Source organism: Dryobates pubescens, chromosome 12 (assembly GCF_014839835.1).
Source record: "Dryobates pubescens isolate bDryPub1 chromosome 12, bDryPub1.pri, whole genome shotgun sequence".
Taxonomy (NCBI): Eukaryota; Metazoa; Chordata; class Aves; order Piciformes; family Picidae; genus Dryobates; species Dryobates pubescens.
In genome coordinates, this window is record NC_071623.1 from 13,408,815 (window position 1) to 13,424,529 (window position 15,715).

Below are 15,715 nucleotides of genomic sequence, written 5' to 3' on the forward strand. Positions count from 1 at the left end.
TGTCTTGATAATTGTTTGGTTTTTTTCTCTGCCTATTAGTCTTCAAAAGTCATTGTATGTAGCAAGGATATTTCTATTCAACATGAAAGTAGTAGTAACTATGAGAGGATGTCCTAGTAATGAAATTGTTAAGAGTTATTTTAACTATCAGTGTTCTGGAGTTTTGGAAAACAGGTGGCTATCCCTGCAATTTTTATTTGGTGTACAAGTATTTCAATCACATGCGAGAAACAGAAGGCAGCAGCAGGCACTCTTTCTGGGGTCTAGTTTTGATAATTGAAATAAGCAACCTGCTAAGTAAGTAGTAGTGTTTATATTCTTAACTTTGTGCATTTTGTGTGGCTGGACAGTTTCTCTGACTACTGATTTAAAGCTGTTAGTAGATTACTTGTGCAAATAGCTTGCAGGGTTGTAAAGATCCTTCTGCAATGCTCATGACATCAAATGACCATCATGACATCAAATGACCATCATGATTGTTTTCAAATGCTAAGATAATTTGAGTGAAATCATTATATTACATAGAGCTAAAATAGCTAAAGATAGTTAGAGTGAGCACACTGAGGGTGGAAAAATTAGTGTTTGGTTTAAGTTGGCATTCCTCTCCTTTTAGTTAACAAAAATGTCAACTTCTTACCAGTCCCAAAAGATCCACAGAAGCATTCAGGTTATTAACTTCATTACAACATAGCAGAAACTGTTAGCATGGATACCACCATGTGGTAACGACAGGAAAGTACTTCAGGGGGAAAAAAAATAGAGTAATTAAAATGGGAATTTACTTCTCTGTTTAGTATAAATTTGGACTTATTTCTAAGCACAGAATAATGGAAAAGTAGTACAGTATGTGATCTGTGTTTTTCCAAAACTGCCTATAAATAACTGCCTATGTTACCAACATATTGTTCATCCATACATGAATGAGAAGTTAAGAGGATGCTTGTCAGGCAACTATCTTATTTATCAAGATAATTTAATACATTGTTAATCTTTGAACCAGAGGCTTTTCCATCAAAAGTAGTTACTATTTCCAGTACTCCAAGGGTAGGGATGCCTGGTTTGCTCTCCAGTGCTCTTGGAGATGAAGATCATCCGTTGGTGGTATTTCAGGTACTCAAATAGCTATAGATTTTACAATGCAAGGATATCTCAATGGAAATTGGTAATAGCCCATCCATTTGCCAATTTTCGGTAATTTTACTGTCATTTTCCACATATTGCAGCAAAGGCAAATTGCATCCTAGGCTGCATCAAAAGAAATGTGGCCAGAAGATTGAGAGAGGTGATTCTGCCACCTTACTCTGCTCTGGTAGGGCCTCACCTGGGGTACTGTGTTCAGCTCTGGAGCCCTCAACACAGGAAGGACATGCACCTGGTGGAGCAGGTCCATAGTAGGGCCACAAAAATGATCATGAGGCTGGAACATCTCTCCTGTGAGGATGGGCTGTTGGAGCTGGGATTGTTCAGCCTGGAGAAGAGAAGGCTCTGGAGAGACCTAATAATGACCTTCCAGTCTCTGACAGGACCTACATGAAGGCTGGAGAGAAACTGTAGTGATAGGAGGAAGGGCAATGGTTTTAAATAAGAGAAGAGTAGATTTAGGTTGGATGATAGGAATGAGTTCTTTACCACGAGGGTGATGGAACACTGGAACAGGTTGCCCAGGGAGGTAGTTGAGGCCTCATCACTGATTCAGCTCAGACTTGACAAGGCTCTGAGCAGCCTGATCTAGCGGAGGATGTTCCTGCTGGCTGCAGGGGATGTTGGACTAGATGACCTTTGGAGGTCCCTTCCAAACCAGACCACTCTATGATTTGTCTCAAACAGTGCTTGAATTTGGAGGAGATACTGGGGAATAGTGTGGGGAGGGAATTTCCTTTCTTCCTCAGCTTCCAGAAGGATGTGAATACCAGTTCCTACACAAAAATTCTCTAGCATCAAAGTTTACAGCTGTAGAGCATCAGAAGGAGGATGTATCAGCTCATCTGTGCAGGAAACAGAATGTTGTGAATAACAGATGTAAGACTGGAGCAATTTCATATATTTAAGCTTCTTTTGTGATGTGGTGGGTTGAAATTACCCCCAAAATAAAACTGCCAGACCAGCTCAGTTGGAAAGCAAATGAAGCTGTATTTAAAAGCACAGCTACAATCTGGAAATATGAAATGCAGTGACTATGTACAAAACACACAATATTTACATGGATTTACAATTTATAAACAGCACAAGAATCTCCCTGGACAAACCCAGGGGGCTACTAATAGCTTCCTGCTTCCTTCCCCCACCCTATACAAGGTAAAATACAGAGAAGAGCAGAGAATAGCTTGCTAGCACTTAGCCACAACAAGAATGCAGCCAATGTCAGCAAGCCATCAGAAGCAACCCGCTGGTATCTGATAGAGTGAAGGAAGTGGAAATGAGAGTTAGTTTACACAACTAAGTTTATGTTAGCTTGCAGACCTATGGGATTACTTAGACCTGATCATGATATTCCCTTTTACATCCAAGGGTAATTTAGTTACATTCTACCACTTTTCTACTCATCCTGTGGAAAGTGTTGCTAGGCATCAGCCTACAACTGCCACACCTGAGGTAATTTTTTTATTATTGTTGCTGCAATTTTTCACAATTTTTTGAACTCTGGATATTTAGGATAGCAAAATAAAATTAGGAATATGCAGATGCTTTGTATTTTAATATGAAAAAGGGAATAAGAAGATGCAGAAGAAATTTGAAAATCAAGCTGAGGCGTCACAAATGCCATTGCATTCAACAGTGGTTTACCAAAAACAAAGGGAGAGGAGATGAGGTTGAAAGTTTTTTTCAAAGTAAAAAGTTTTCCAGTATCCTACTGAAAAGAAAGAAAATACTTAATAAAATCAATTGAATATATAGATATAGATATATGTATATATATATATATTTTTGAAGTTACCCGACTCAAAGTGGACCATGCTTACAGAGTTAGAAGAAATTATGGCATGTGTTCAAGTGAATTGCTTGAGCAGTGTGTGTTTTGCCTCTTGCTGTAGTATAGCTATCCTACCTTTCCATATTTAGGGAATAAATTTCTCTAGGTTAAAGCATGATATTAAAAAAAATAAATAAATCTGTTAAGGCTTCTCATTTCTTCTTCCACTTCACAGAATTATAAGAGTTTGGGAGTGTTCCATCTCTAGAGGCCACATTTGTGAGGGAATGAGTGCCTTTAACTGCCTTGTGACTTTCAGCCTCAGTAAGGAAAAGTCAGACTCTTTTAGGGCCTCTTTTGTGCTGTTGCAGGTGGAAGACAACTGAGCCAAGAGCTGTGACTGCTCACTGCTCCTTGGTTTGGGTTTTGTGGTCCTTGCTGCCTGCTTTTTCCCCCCTTATCTTTTCAAGACATCAGGTTTTCAGATTTACTTCAGATGGACTTCATCTTGAATCTGGGTAATTTCTCAAATGTGGTGCTGGCTGTCTTTTGGTCATTGTGAGGGGTTTGTGCATGTAAATTTTTGTTTGTTTGATTGGTGTTTTAGGTGTTGGTTGTTTGGGTTTTTTTGTTCCTATTTCCTGCTTTGCCTGTACACCATCCCCCCCCCCCAAAATATGGAAGTGAGGGAAAAGGAATACTCAAAAACTCCGGGTTGAGAGAAAAAGAGTTGAGATAAGAGTTTAATATAAATGAGATACCATAAATGCACAATTATCTTAGCTAGCAATACAATGTGTGATTACCTTAGATTAGCCTATTTGCAGAAAAAGGACAGCAAAATGCAGGAAAAAACCCCAAGCCAACCAAAAACCAGAATAAAAGAAAGCCAGGGAGCTACCCCACTCCCAACATCTCACCACCATTCCTGTGGAAAAGAGCCAGCACCCAAACCCCAGAACCAGCAACCAGAACGGGACGCCTCTCATATTACAATCTGAACTTCACACCCCATCATACTTTGCTCCAGCCAGCACTTTCATTTGGAAGCTGGCATGAGGCAGGAGGGCTTTGAATAACAGGAGTAAACCTCAACCCATGGCAAGGTCCCATTTGAAAAGGCTTAATCTAAGTCATTCAGCGTTACCTGGAATACTGCTTATGACAGAACTCTTCTGTAAAGCACATAACAGATTTTATCAGACATTAGAGCGATCTTAATTTAAATTCACAGTGAGAGGAATGGCTACATATTCTGCTATCCTTGGCAGTAGCAAATGTCTTTGTAATAGTTATCTACTGTCAAACAGCTGTTGTAATAGATGGTTTAAAATTGTCAGTGTGTGATAAGATTCTTTTCCTCCAGCAGCTTATTAAAGTGGCTTCCATTTTCTCTTTCATATTATTAGGAGACAATTGATAAAGAATAGTTCTTGTTTAACAGTTGAGAAAAAGATTAATTCTTGTTTAATAGTTGAGATTAAAAATATAGAATTGCATGGTTAATTAGATTCTTAAAATTAAGGAGACCTCAAATGTTAGAATGTGAAAAGGAAATTGAATGTTTATAAAACAGCTAATTCCAGGCTTGGGGGATAAGGAGCAACAGTAAGTCAGTCCAACTATATGCTGAGCTTGTTAGCCCTTTCCAATATAGTGTAACTAGTGATAAATAGTGTAAAGAGTGATTTATTTACAACTTACCACTTTTCTGTTCAAGACCTATGGAAAATTTTAAAGGTACAGCCTAAAATTACCACAGAAGGCAGGCTTATTTAGGAGGTAGATCCAAGGAGGCGGTGGCAAAAGCAGAGATCATCTGCCTCCCCTGTGCACATTGGCAATATTGCATCGCAGATCACTCATCTGCATTTGGAACTGGCTGATTGACAGGAGAAGAAAATGGATATGGACCTGTAACTAAGTGGATCTCTGCAGAAGGTGTAGGCATAAGAAGCAATTGATAAACTGCAAGAACAATTAGAAAAGTACCAAGAAAGCTCTTGAAACTTGGACAGCCTTTGGAAGGCTATGGCATGAGATAAAGGCTGTTTGGTTAGAATGTGGGAGAGGTGTCCAAATTGCTTTTGGCTAGTGATCAGCAGAGGAAAATGCTTGGCAGGATTTGTAGTTGCTGCTTGGAGTGATTAGACATCCCCTTTTTCAAAAGCTGTCAGAGGTTGGGTATCCACAGGCCAGGTGTCTGCAGAGCAGCTGTTCTCCATGGGATCCCAGTGGGAAGCAAAATGCTAGCCAACCTTTTAGCAAGGCAATGTATCCACAAATACCCTATTTCTGTCAGAACTTGGTCCCTGTTGGCCCAAGCAATGTTTCTGGCCTCCTTCACTGGGCTACAACCTGTAATCTTTCATTGGTTTTATTTTCCCCAAGTGGTTTGTTGTTTTTTTCCTGACACCTTTTTACCGATCTTTAAATGAGGTCAATAAACAGTTTTTAGGTTTTTCTTTAAATCCCCCTTAAAGCAGCTATATGTATGCAGAGGTTGTGATTTCAGTGAGTTGAAGTGCTTCAGGAGAGAGGGACTCTTGCCTAATGGCCACGCATGAAGGCGTGTGGGGAAGGGTGAGGGAATAGGGACACAGCAACACCCAGGCACAAAAAACTGGAATAACTTAGCAGCTGCTGAGGTTGGACCTTGGGGATGAGGTATTAAGGGATAGAGTGAAGTGCAAGCATTGTTAGGCCTTAAATGCAGAGTCAGTAGCAGAACTGGTAATCTGCAAGTGGTATTTAAAATGATACTCTCTCTCTCTTTTTTTAACAACACTACTGTTTATTTAGATGGTTTGGTTTGATTTGAGTTTTTCTTTTTTAGGCTTTGAATAGCTGGTGCAGAATTGCATATGCATTCCCAGCTGACTCTAGGCTGGCATAGTATTAAATGCACACTAATAAGGGGAAAGATTTTGTTGTTTTCGTGCACGTACAGGTGTAATGGTTTAGTGCAAGGGCGAACCTGCCTGCTCCCCCAGCACAAAACTGAGGGGAAAAGTAACACACACAATTCAGGCTTGAGATACAGAGATAAGAGTTTAATATAACATCTCATAATCACAATGAATAATTACCGCAGTTAGTAATCTAGCTATCTAATAATACAATGCATGATTTCCTTAGATAGCCTGTTTGCAGAAGAAGCACTGTGAAATACAGGGGAAAAGCTGAATAAAAGAAAAAGCCTAAACCGTGAGCTACCCAACTCCCTCCCATCTCGCCACCATGCCTGCAGAAAGAAGCCAACACCCAAGACTCAGAACCCCAAAACAGAAACTGGAACAGGAAGCCTCTCATGTTGCAATCTTAACCTCAAGCTCCGCAGTTTGCTTCAGTTAGCACTTTCATTTTTGAAGCAGGCATGACGGCAGCATGGTGTGGATCACAGGAACAGATTCAACTCAACCCATGACAACAGGTGTGGTAGTTTCAGGTTGTGCCTGGAAAATTTTCCACAGGCACAGCCTGACACTACCGCAACAGGACAGTCCCAGTTTTGAGCTGCCTGTGGTCAGAATGACTTGAATTATTGATGAAGTGCAAGCAAAGATGGTTTACCAATTGTCCAGAACTGCTCAGCTGTCTGCAGTTACCAGTGCTGATCTACCACAAGATTTTTCTCTTGACGGCATGTCTGAGAGGTGGAGGATATTTATTTTTTTTTCTTTGTCATATGTGTGTCAAAAATTACTGTGAATGGTTATTTTAAAAATGTATTTATTTGTGTCTGGTAGTTTCATAGCATCACAGAATTGTTAGGGTTGGAAGGGACCTCAAGGATCATCCAGTTCCACCCCCCACTGCCACCGGCAGGGACCACTCACAACACAGCAAGCTGTACAGAGCCACATCCAGCCTGGCCTTAAAAAACTCCAGGGATAAGGCTTCTACCACCTCCCTGGGCAACCTGTTCCAGTGTCTCACCACCCTCATGGGGAAGAACTTCTTCCTAACATCCAATCTGAAGCTACCTCTTTCTATTTTTTTTCCATTCCCCCTAGTCCTGTCATGACCTGACACCCTAAAAAGTCCCTCCCCAGCTTTCTTGTAGGCCACTTTCAGATACTGAAAGGCCACAATTAGGTCTCCTGTGAGCCTTCTCTTCTCCAGACTGAGCAGCCCCAACTCTCTCAGTCTGTCCTCATAGGAGAGGAGCTCCAGCCCTCTGATGATCCTCGTGGCCCTTCTCCGGACATGCTCCAGCAGCTCCAGATCCTTTCTGTAATAGGGGCTCCAGAACTGGATGCAGTACTCCAGGTGGGGTCTCACCAGAGCAGAGTGTTTTTTTAACTCTGAATCTTAATCTGTTAAAAAGCTCTGACAGATCATTGGTCTGTATCTCCAGATTAAAAGATTTTATTTTCTTGTTTCCAGGAAACTGAAAAACGAGCTTCTGGAAGTGAGAAGGAAAGGCGGAAACCGTCACTGTCCACAGGACAACAGCAGGGTTTGCGTTCGCTGCCAGAAAAGCCTGGGCTTAATCTTTGACAGAGGAGAGCTGTGCCAAACCTGCAAACTGCGAGTGTGCAATAAGTGTCGTGTGGTGGGGGCCGATGGGCAGTGGAAGTGCTCAGTCTGTGCCAAGATTGCGTAAGTTGTGCAGCTTTCATGAAGGCGTTTAGCAAGATTACCGCTCGTGCTGCTCTATGAGCAATTCTGTGCTGATGTTGCTGTTTCACACCCCCTAAGCACAAAAGCCTACGTGCAGCAAGTACACAAGAGGCTTCTCTGGTGGTTTTATTTGCTGCACTATTTTGCAGCTTTCTTTTTTCTTTGTCTTTGTTTTTAAGTTCCAAGGCAGTTTCAGCTAGCTTGCTTTCTAAAGAAAGCTGCAGGCATCACAGATAGTAAGCTGTTGGTGGGTAGTTATGGTGGGTTGAAATTGCCCCCCAAACCAAAATGTACCAGACCAGGTCTGTTGAAAGCAAATGAAATTATGTTTACAAGCACACTAAAGTCTAGAAATATGAAATGCAATGAATGTGTACAAAATATGCAATATTTACATGTATTTGCAATTTATAAACAATACAAGAACCCCCTGTGGATGAAACCAGGGGGCTACCAACAGCTTCCTCCTCTTTCCTCCCTTTTCCCCTGTACACAGGACAAGAGAAAGAGAAGAGCAGATGGTGCCTTGTTAGTATTTAGTCACAAGAAGAACACAGCCAAGGTCAGCAACAGCTAGAGTGAAGAAACCTAAAAGACAGAGAATTAGTTTATACAGCTAAATTTGTTAGTTATCAGAGCAATGGGATCATTTAGACCTTATCATTATTTTCTCTTTTACATCCAATGGTAATTTATTTACATTCTACCTCTTTCTACTCAATCTATGGAAAATTTTCCTAGGCATTACCCTAAAACTACCACAGTAATACTCTGAAAATGACAGAAAACCAGCCAGTGACAGTCTATTCACATAGAATCATAAAATTATAGAATAGTTTGGTTTGGAAGGGACCTCCAAAGGTCATCTAGTCCAACTCCCTCTGCAGTAAGCAGGGACATCCTCTGCCAAATCAGGTTGCCCAGAGCCCTGTCGAGCCTTACCTTGAATATCTTCAGGGATCGGACCCAAACCACCTCCCTGGGCAACCTGTTCCAGTGTTCCACTACCCTCATGGTAAAGAACTTGTTCCTAACATCCAATCTAAATCTACTCTTCTCTAGTTTGTGTGATAAAGACATAGATGTAAGAATCAAGTAATCAAAATTAACAAAAGAGAATTAAGAACAAGTGAGGTCTGTATGTTCTGATTGATACAGTAAGCAGACTTGTATGGAAAGAGAGATAAAAGCTGTGAGCCCAAGCATTTTATGCTGTTTACAGCAACTGAACATCTCTGCATGACAAGAGAGAGCCTTGTTTATGTCTCTATTAGCGATCATTCAAAAGTAAATTGTGCCATAGTGGGAGTTAGACAAAAGGGTTTACTGCATTTCTCACAGCTGGAGAACCAGGCAGCTGGTTCTCTTGCATGTTAAGGTGCAAGTATAGTTTTTGTGCAGCATTCAGGGTCTGTCAGAGGCCTGAGTTGGAGGTAGGGTAGGAGCAGGTCTGCACATCTTTTGTGCATCTTTCCCAGTTGGATTGGAAGTTGAGACACCAGAGGTACACAGTTATCTTTCCCCCTGCTTTTAAGATCTCCAGTGGTTCTGAGTGGGCTGGCCTGGCAAAAGTCTGTGACTAGGTTCTGCAGCCATCTGTGATGGGACAAGTGGCCATGTCAGTGGTAGGTTTGGGTCAAGCATCCTCTTTGTGCAGTTTTTAAGGGTGTCTCAGGGACCTGATTCCAACACAGAGCAGTAGCAAGACTGTACAGCTCCTGGTGTTGTTCCAGTTTGCTCAGTTGTTTAGAGGTCAGGAGTATGAATCTGAGCTTTGCCTCTGCTTGTAATGTCCCTGAAGTCTCTGCTTGGACTGACACAAAAGGAGCCTAGGTCTTGTTTCTGCAGCCTCTTGTAATGTCACAGGTGACTGGCTCTGTGTTAGGGTAGTGGTGAGCTCACTGTTTCTGCATGTGTTACAGGTAGTGTAGGAGCAGCACCTGGCCTGTGCATCATCTGGTGTTGTCCCATTTGTCTTGGTAGTTGAGTAACCACGGCTATGACCTACTTGTAACATCCATGATCTTTCTGCCTGGACTGATACGAAAGGAGCCTGAGAGTGGCTTCTGCAGTGTCTTGTGATGACACAGGCAGCTGGGTCTGGAGCAGGGTAGTGGCTAACTCACTCTTCCTGCAACATTTTATGGTCTCTCAGGGACTTGTGTTACAGGCAGTGTAGGAGCAGGACCTGGCCTGTGCATCAGCTGGTGTTGTCCCAGTTGGCTCAACAGTTGAATTGCCAGGGTAAAAAGCTGCCATTTGCAGGTGGAATATTGAGCATGGAGAATGAGGGTAGCAGATCTCAGTGCACAAAACCAGAGATTCAGTATTTTAACACAAGGTATAAAGCAAATAAACAAAACCAGATGTTATATATTCAAAGGTATTTACTTTGAAGGATAATTCACATGACTGAAATGGTAAAAATTGGATTTTATAGCTTGATGCAGTAAGATAACCATGAAGGAAAGAAGAAATTGTACTGGGCAACAAAACTCATTTCTGTATCAAAATGACATGCCTTTTTGTAAATTGTATCAAAGTGTGAACCCAAGCTGTTGGTTACATAAGGCTGCTGCTATCTAGATGGTTAGTGGAAAATTAATACTGCAGGACATGGAGTTTGTGACTTTTAACTTTAGCTTTAGGAAGTTAACATCTGGTTATAGTTAGGTGCCTTAACCTCTGCAGCCAGTGGGGCACATCCAGAGCACAATATCTCACCTCTTTAGATGAAACATGTATTAAGTGCCTGATTATGTGAAATGATTTTGCATTGGTAGGGGCCTGGCTGAGTTCTTTGTGCTTTGCTTCAGCCAGTTCCTGAGATGATCTCAGGATGTGCCTTTCAGAACTGATGGGGCGCAGGTGAGATGACAAGAGTGGAGAATGGGAAACACAGTATTACTCTTTAAAAATGAAGAGAGGAAGGACAAGGCATTTGCTGACCCTGTCAAGTTACCTTTAATTTTCTGAAAACACTGAAACAAATGATTCCTCTGCTGTCTGAAAGCCTAGAGAAAATGACAAGATGATGAGTAAGAGCTGACTCAAGAACAAATACTGTCAAAACCAAATAATTTCCTTCTTTGATATGGTGACAGACCTTGTGAAGAGAGGAGGATCTGTTGATGTCTTGCAACTTGACTTAAGTGAACCTTTTGATACTTTCTCTTGTGCCATTCTAACAAGCTCATAAACAAAGGGAACTATACCCTGGAATAAACCCTGTCAGTGTAATTGCAGACCTGCCTGGAAAATTGTGAAGCTCCCTTCTCAGGGTAGTTATGGACATTTCACTGTCAAGAAAAAGCAAAGCAAAGCTCTAGTATAGAGCAAACTAGTTCCTGGTGCTCTACTGATAAGTATTTAAACTAAGGACTTCAAAGATGTAGCAGTTGAGTTTGCCAGTTATACCTGCAGGTGACATAAAACTGAGAGGTGCTGCAGGCTTGCTGAGGGACAGGATTAGGATTCAAAGTGATGCTTACAATTTAGGGAAGTGATTTGAAGAAAAAGCAAGAGGTAGCTCCCTATGGGCATGTGGAAGTACTGCATTTGGGCAAAAACAGCTGCAGAAACATAAAATGAGGATAAAAGCAGCTTATGAAGCTGTTCATTATTGTACTTAATGAAAAGCTGAAGATGAATCAACATAATTTTCTACTATAGAAAAGTCCATCATCACACAGGAAAATGTGCAAGCAGAATTAAGGTCTGCATAGAATCATAGAATGTTCTGGGTTGGAAGGGATCTCCCAAGGTCATCTAGCCCATCTAGTAAACAGCGGCATCCTCAACTAGATCAGGTTGCTCAGAGCCCTGTCAAGCATCACCTTGAATAACTGCAGGGTTGGGGCCTCAACCACCTCCCTGGGCAACCTGTTCCAGTGTTCCACCACCCTCATGGTAAAGAACTTGTTCCTACCATCCAATCTAAATCCACTCCAGTGTGAAACCATTGCCCCTCAACCTGTCACTACAGGCCATTGTAAACAGTCCCTTTCCAGCCTCCTTTCAGGCCCCCCCTCAGGTACTGGAAGGTCACTATTAGGTCTCCCCAGAGTTTCTCTTCTCCAGGCTGAACAACCCCAGCTCCTTCACCCTGTGCTTGTAGCAAAGATGTTCCAACCCCCTGATCATTTTCATGGCCCTCCACTGGACCTGCTCCATCAGGTCCATGTCCTTCCTGTCTTGAAAGTTCCAGAGCAATGATGCAATCCTGTTTTATGTAGCATGCCTCTAACTAGCTAACTAGAGAAACTTCAGCAGAAAATAGTGACCAATACCATGGCATACACAGTCAAGAGGAAAGTTTATGTGATAGTTGCATTGAAAGGAAAGAATTTAGGTTAGGTGGTATGAATATTGATACAGCTTGGAGAGGTTGCAGAATCTTATTTTAAAAACAGGTTGGATAAATCTCTCTCAAGAATGATGATATCAGTAAAGACAGTTGTAGCTTGAGACTGAAAAGTAAATGAGGTACAAACCATCTCTACTTCTTGTGATTGTGCTGCAATGCTGTATGGCAAGGAGTGGTCTTAGAAAACAGCTTGAAAATTAATTCTGGTTGAAGCTTGCCTTGAAGTTATTACAAACCACGGTGTAATTTGCTTGCAAAGTGCTAACATTTGAAAGTGCTAAAATTCTGTTGTTTTGGTGTTGGGAATCTTAAATTGAAATATTCTGTCCTTTCTTTTTGTCCATGTAGTGCTTTTACAAGACTATATTGACAGCTAATGATCTGTAAAAAGCCTGTGTGGGCAGTGCAGAGATTAAAGTTTGAGATGGGTATTTCAGTTAAATCATTGCCCACAGTTCTAGCTTAAATTCTTTAAGTTCTCCTTTCCTTTCTCTCACTCTAGTGAGAAACACAGGGGAAAATCAGGAGTTTTAGGCTTTTCAAATTACATTTCAAGGAAGAGCTGATGAAGTTAAAGTGAATAGGGCCTTTGGCAAGATTAATAGGCAGACAGCAAGGAAATGAAAATAGGAATTGAGTGTTAAGAGACTGTTATGCTGTGTGAGTAGGGAAGATAGAATGAAGGGAAGAAACTCTTAGTTCTGTGTAGCATCGCTCTGTGTAGAGTGTTTGTGCCTGTCAGACTGGATGGTTTTGCCATGCTAGTGGCTTTGCAAAAAGTATTAGGAAACTTATTTTTAGCACATCCTTTTAGCAACCTTGATAAATGAGACTAGGTTAACTTTGATATATGTATAGACTCTAGCACCTTCTGTGCTGTTCCACTGGCAGAGCTAGATTATACTGTTCCTTAGAATGTCTATTTATGTTGTCATACATTCTGTGAGACCCTTAAAAGGCAGGGAGAAGGGTTTGTGGCCTTTGTGAACTCTTTGCGGTTTTGATGTTGTAGCAGATCTTGACTGTTCTGCCAAAATTATCCTCTAGAATATCTATCAGGTGGTGTTGACAGTAACCTGTACAAGCTCTGTTATTCACTCATCAGCTATACCTGCAGGAATACATTCAGAAGCAAGTTTGTCAGAACTGTAGGGAAGCTTACTGTGTTGTATCTGGTGTCAGCAAAGAAGGTCTGATACTGGGTGTTGAGTATGTTCCGTCAAAGAGAGGCTGACAAGTACTACAGAAAGTTACTGCAGAAATATGTTGAATTCCACAGGTCATGTAAAATGGTTGCTGAAACAACATCTTGTGGCAAGAAATGAAAATATCAGCCAGCTTCTGCCTGTGGCTTTGTTTAATACATTTTGACCTTTCTTTCCTTCCAAGCATTCTGAGACCTGCCTATCCACGCATAATGCAGGCCTTTGGGATACCTGTAATACAAGCACAAGGACATTCTGCCAGTCAGAACATTTTCATATGGCAACAAGTGAATCTGACTCCTCTTCTCCAAATTAATCTTTAGAGCATTTCATCTGCCATTTTTCTGAAGTCAGACATGCCTGAAAGACAGCTTATGGTGATGGGGAAGCTCATGACAGCACATCAGTTACATCCTAAACACTTTTCAAAAAGAGATTCAGTGAATTTGAAGGAAGAGAATTGTGTATGACTAGTGAGAGATGTTTGTCAGTATTAAGTATAACAAACTTAGTTTTATGTATAAATTGTCTTATTCACAGTTACTGAAAAAGGATATTTCCCCTGAATGTCCATAAAGAGAAAAAAAACTGGGCTGTTGTGTTTTTTTGTCATGGGAGTTTTCACCAGCTGGAAAAAGTTGCAAGATAAAACATTGCAAGGTCAAGAGAGTTAGAGGTAAGACTTCTGCCAAATTCTTAGTTCTGCCCTCAGAGTGCAGCAACTGAGGGCAGAGAACAAAACAGCCTTTATTTACATGGTTGTGTGTTTGATGATCCCATTGTAGTATTTACTGAGGTAAATTGAGTCTGAATGTAGCAACACACTTGATGAAAGAGGAAGCTTTCTGCTCCATTCCTCATATACAAAGGCTAGAGGTCCTCAGGAGGTTTCAAACGTAGGTGCTGATAGAGAAACTTTCACAGAAACACAGAACCACAGAAACATTCAGAATAGAAAAGATTCTCAGGACGACCGAGTCCAACCAACAACCCTGCTCTGCAAGGTTCACTCTTAAGCCATATCCCCAAGCACCACATCCAAATGACCTTTAAACACATCCAGGGTTGGTGGCTCAACCAGCTCCCTGAGCAGCACATTCCAATGCCTGACCACTCTTGCTGTGATAATTGTTTTCCTAATGTGCAGTCTAAACCTACCCAGTTGCAGCTTGAGGCCATTCCCTCTTGTCCTATCAATAATTACCTGTGAGAAAAGACCAGCTCCAGCCTCTCCACAACCTCCTTCAAGGTAGCTGTAGACAGTGATGAGCTCTCCCTTTCAATTAAGGCAACTTTTTTTCTCTGCATCTTCTTAAGACATGATCACTTTGTGCTTTAAATTTATCATCTAAAATGATGAATAAGCTGAGGGAAATCAAGTTCTTCAAGCACTTTACTGAATATTTTGCATCTTGATGCTGTCTCTATCTCTTATTAGGAACATGTCTAGATATCTACTGCCAATGCCTTTATTTTGACTATGTTCAACAGCCTAGATAGCCCAAGTTAGTACAAAGCAGTAACAGGAAATTTCTCTTCATCTTTGAAATGATGTTGTCTTAGAGTGTCATGAAAATTCATCAGCATCTTAGTAACATTTGTACCCATTAGAAGCCTGAAAACAGAGACATCAGAGATGTTTTAGAATGCAAATGCTTTTCAGATTCCTTGTTATTTCTTTTTATTTTAGCAACATCCAAGCAAATTTACCTTCTTTTCATAAGGTCAAAAGTTTCTATTTAGTATCCTCACAGCTTATTAAGCATCACTCTGGAATTAATTCATGTTATGGAAAGTACTCTGTGGGATTGAATACATAGATGGCTATGTATCTATTTGTATGCTCATGTGTAGGCTGCATTTTAGCCAGCCTTTGGTCTTTTTCTTTTCTTCAAATTTTACTCACAAAGAAGATGTAAAATAACTTGAGGAGCGGGATAAAGGAAGCTAGATTAACTCCTCTGCTGTGGATATGTTTAGGCTGGATAATGAAATGGATAATGAACCTTTTTTTTTTTTTTAAGCAGAGTGGGGTTTTTGTCTTTTAAAAATGTATTTATTTTTTCTTTTCTGAAGACATTATTAAAAGTTAACAACTGGGTCTTGTGGGTTTAAGACTGGATGTCTTAACCGTGGAGTTGAAAGTCCTCCAAGTAGCAGAGAGATGGAGGGAGGTGGACATTGGAAAATGCAATCTTTTGTTACTTCATCCCATCATGCCTGCATCTTCCCTATACAAATGGACAGCAGAGGCTATTCAGCCCTCTTCCCTCTCTTCTCCCAGTGTGCTCTTTGGTATTTCAAGGGAGTTTCAGCTTTTGTCCTTAGTGCATCATTTGGGCCAGGGTAGAAGGTATGGAGGAGGGGAGGCATTGAGGCCTGATTGGGGTGCTAGGTTTTGGACAATTTGGCCTAGTGAGGTTTTGGTAAGCCCAGGATTGAGAACTGGGCCAAGGCTGAATATGGGTTTGTTGTTTCTGTGTTTTTTACTGTTGTATATAGTTGGGAATAATACTCTCATTTAAATGTCCAATTCTTTCCAGTCCTGTGTAGAATGTTTTTCTTTCAGTCCGCTCTAAACTAAGACACTTGGATTTTCCACTTTAA

The 15,715-nt window shown here is 41.0% G+C and overlaps 1 protein-coding gene across 1 annotated transcript in view; it reads left to right on the plus strand.

Annotated features, from left to right (window-relative positions):
* Nucleotides 1-15,715, plus strand: part of SYTL5 (synaptotagmin like 5) — a 60,219-nt gene that overhangs the window by 3,264 nt on the left and 41,240 nt on the right. The window contains exon 2 of the mRNA XM_054166069.1: nucleotides 7,301-7,516. Coding sequence (XP_054022044.1) covers nucleotides 7,301-7,516 — 216 coding nt within the window. The remainder of the gene's footprint in view (nucleotides 1-7,300; nucleotides 7,517-15,715) is intronic.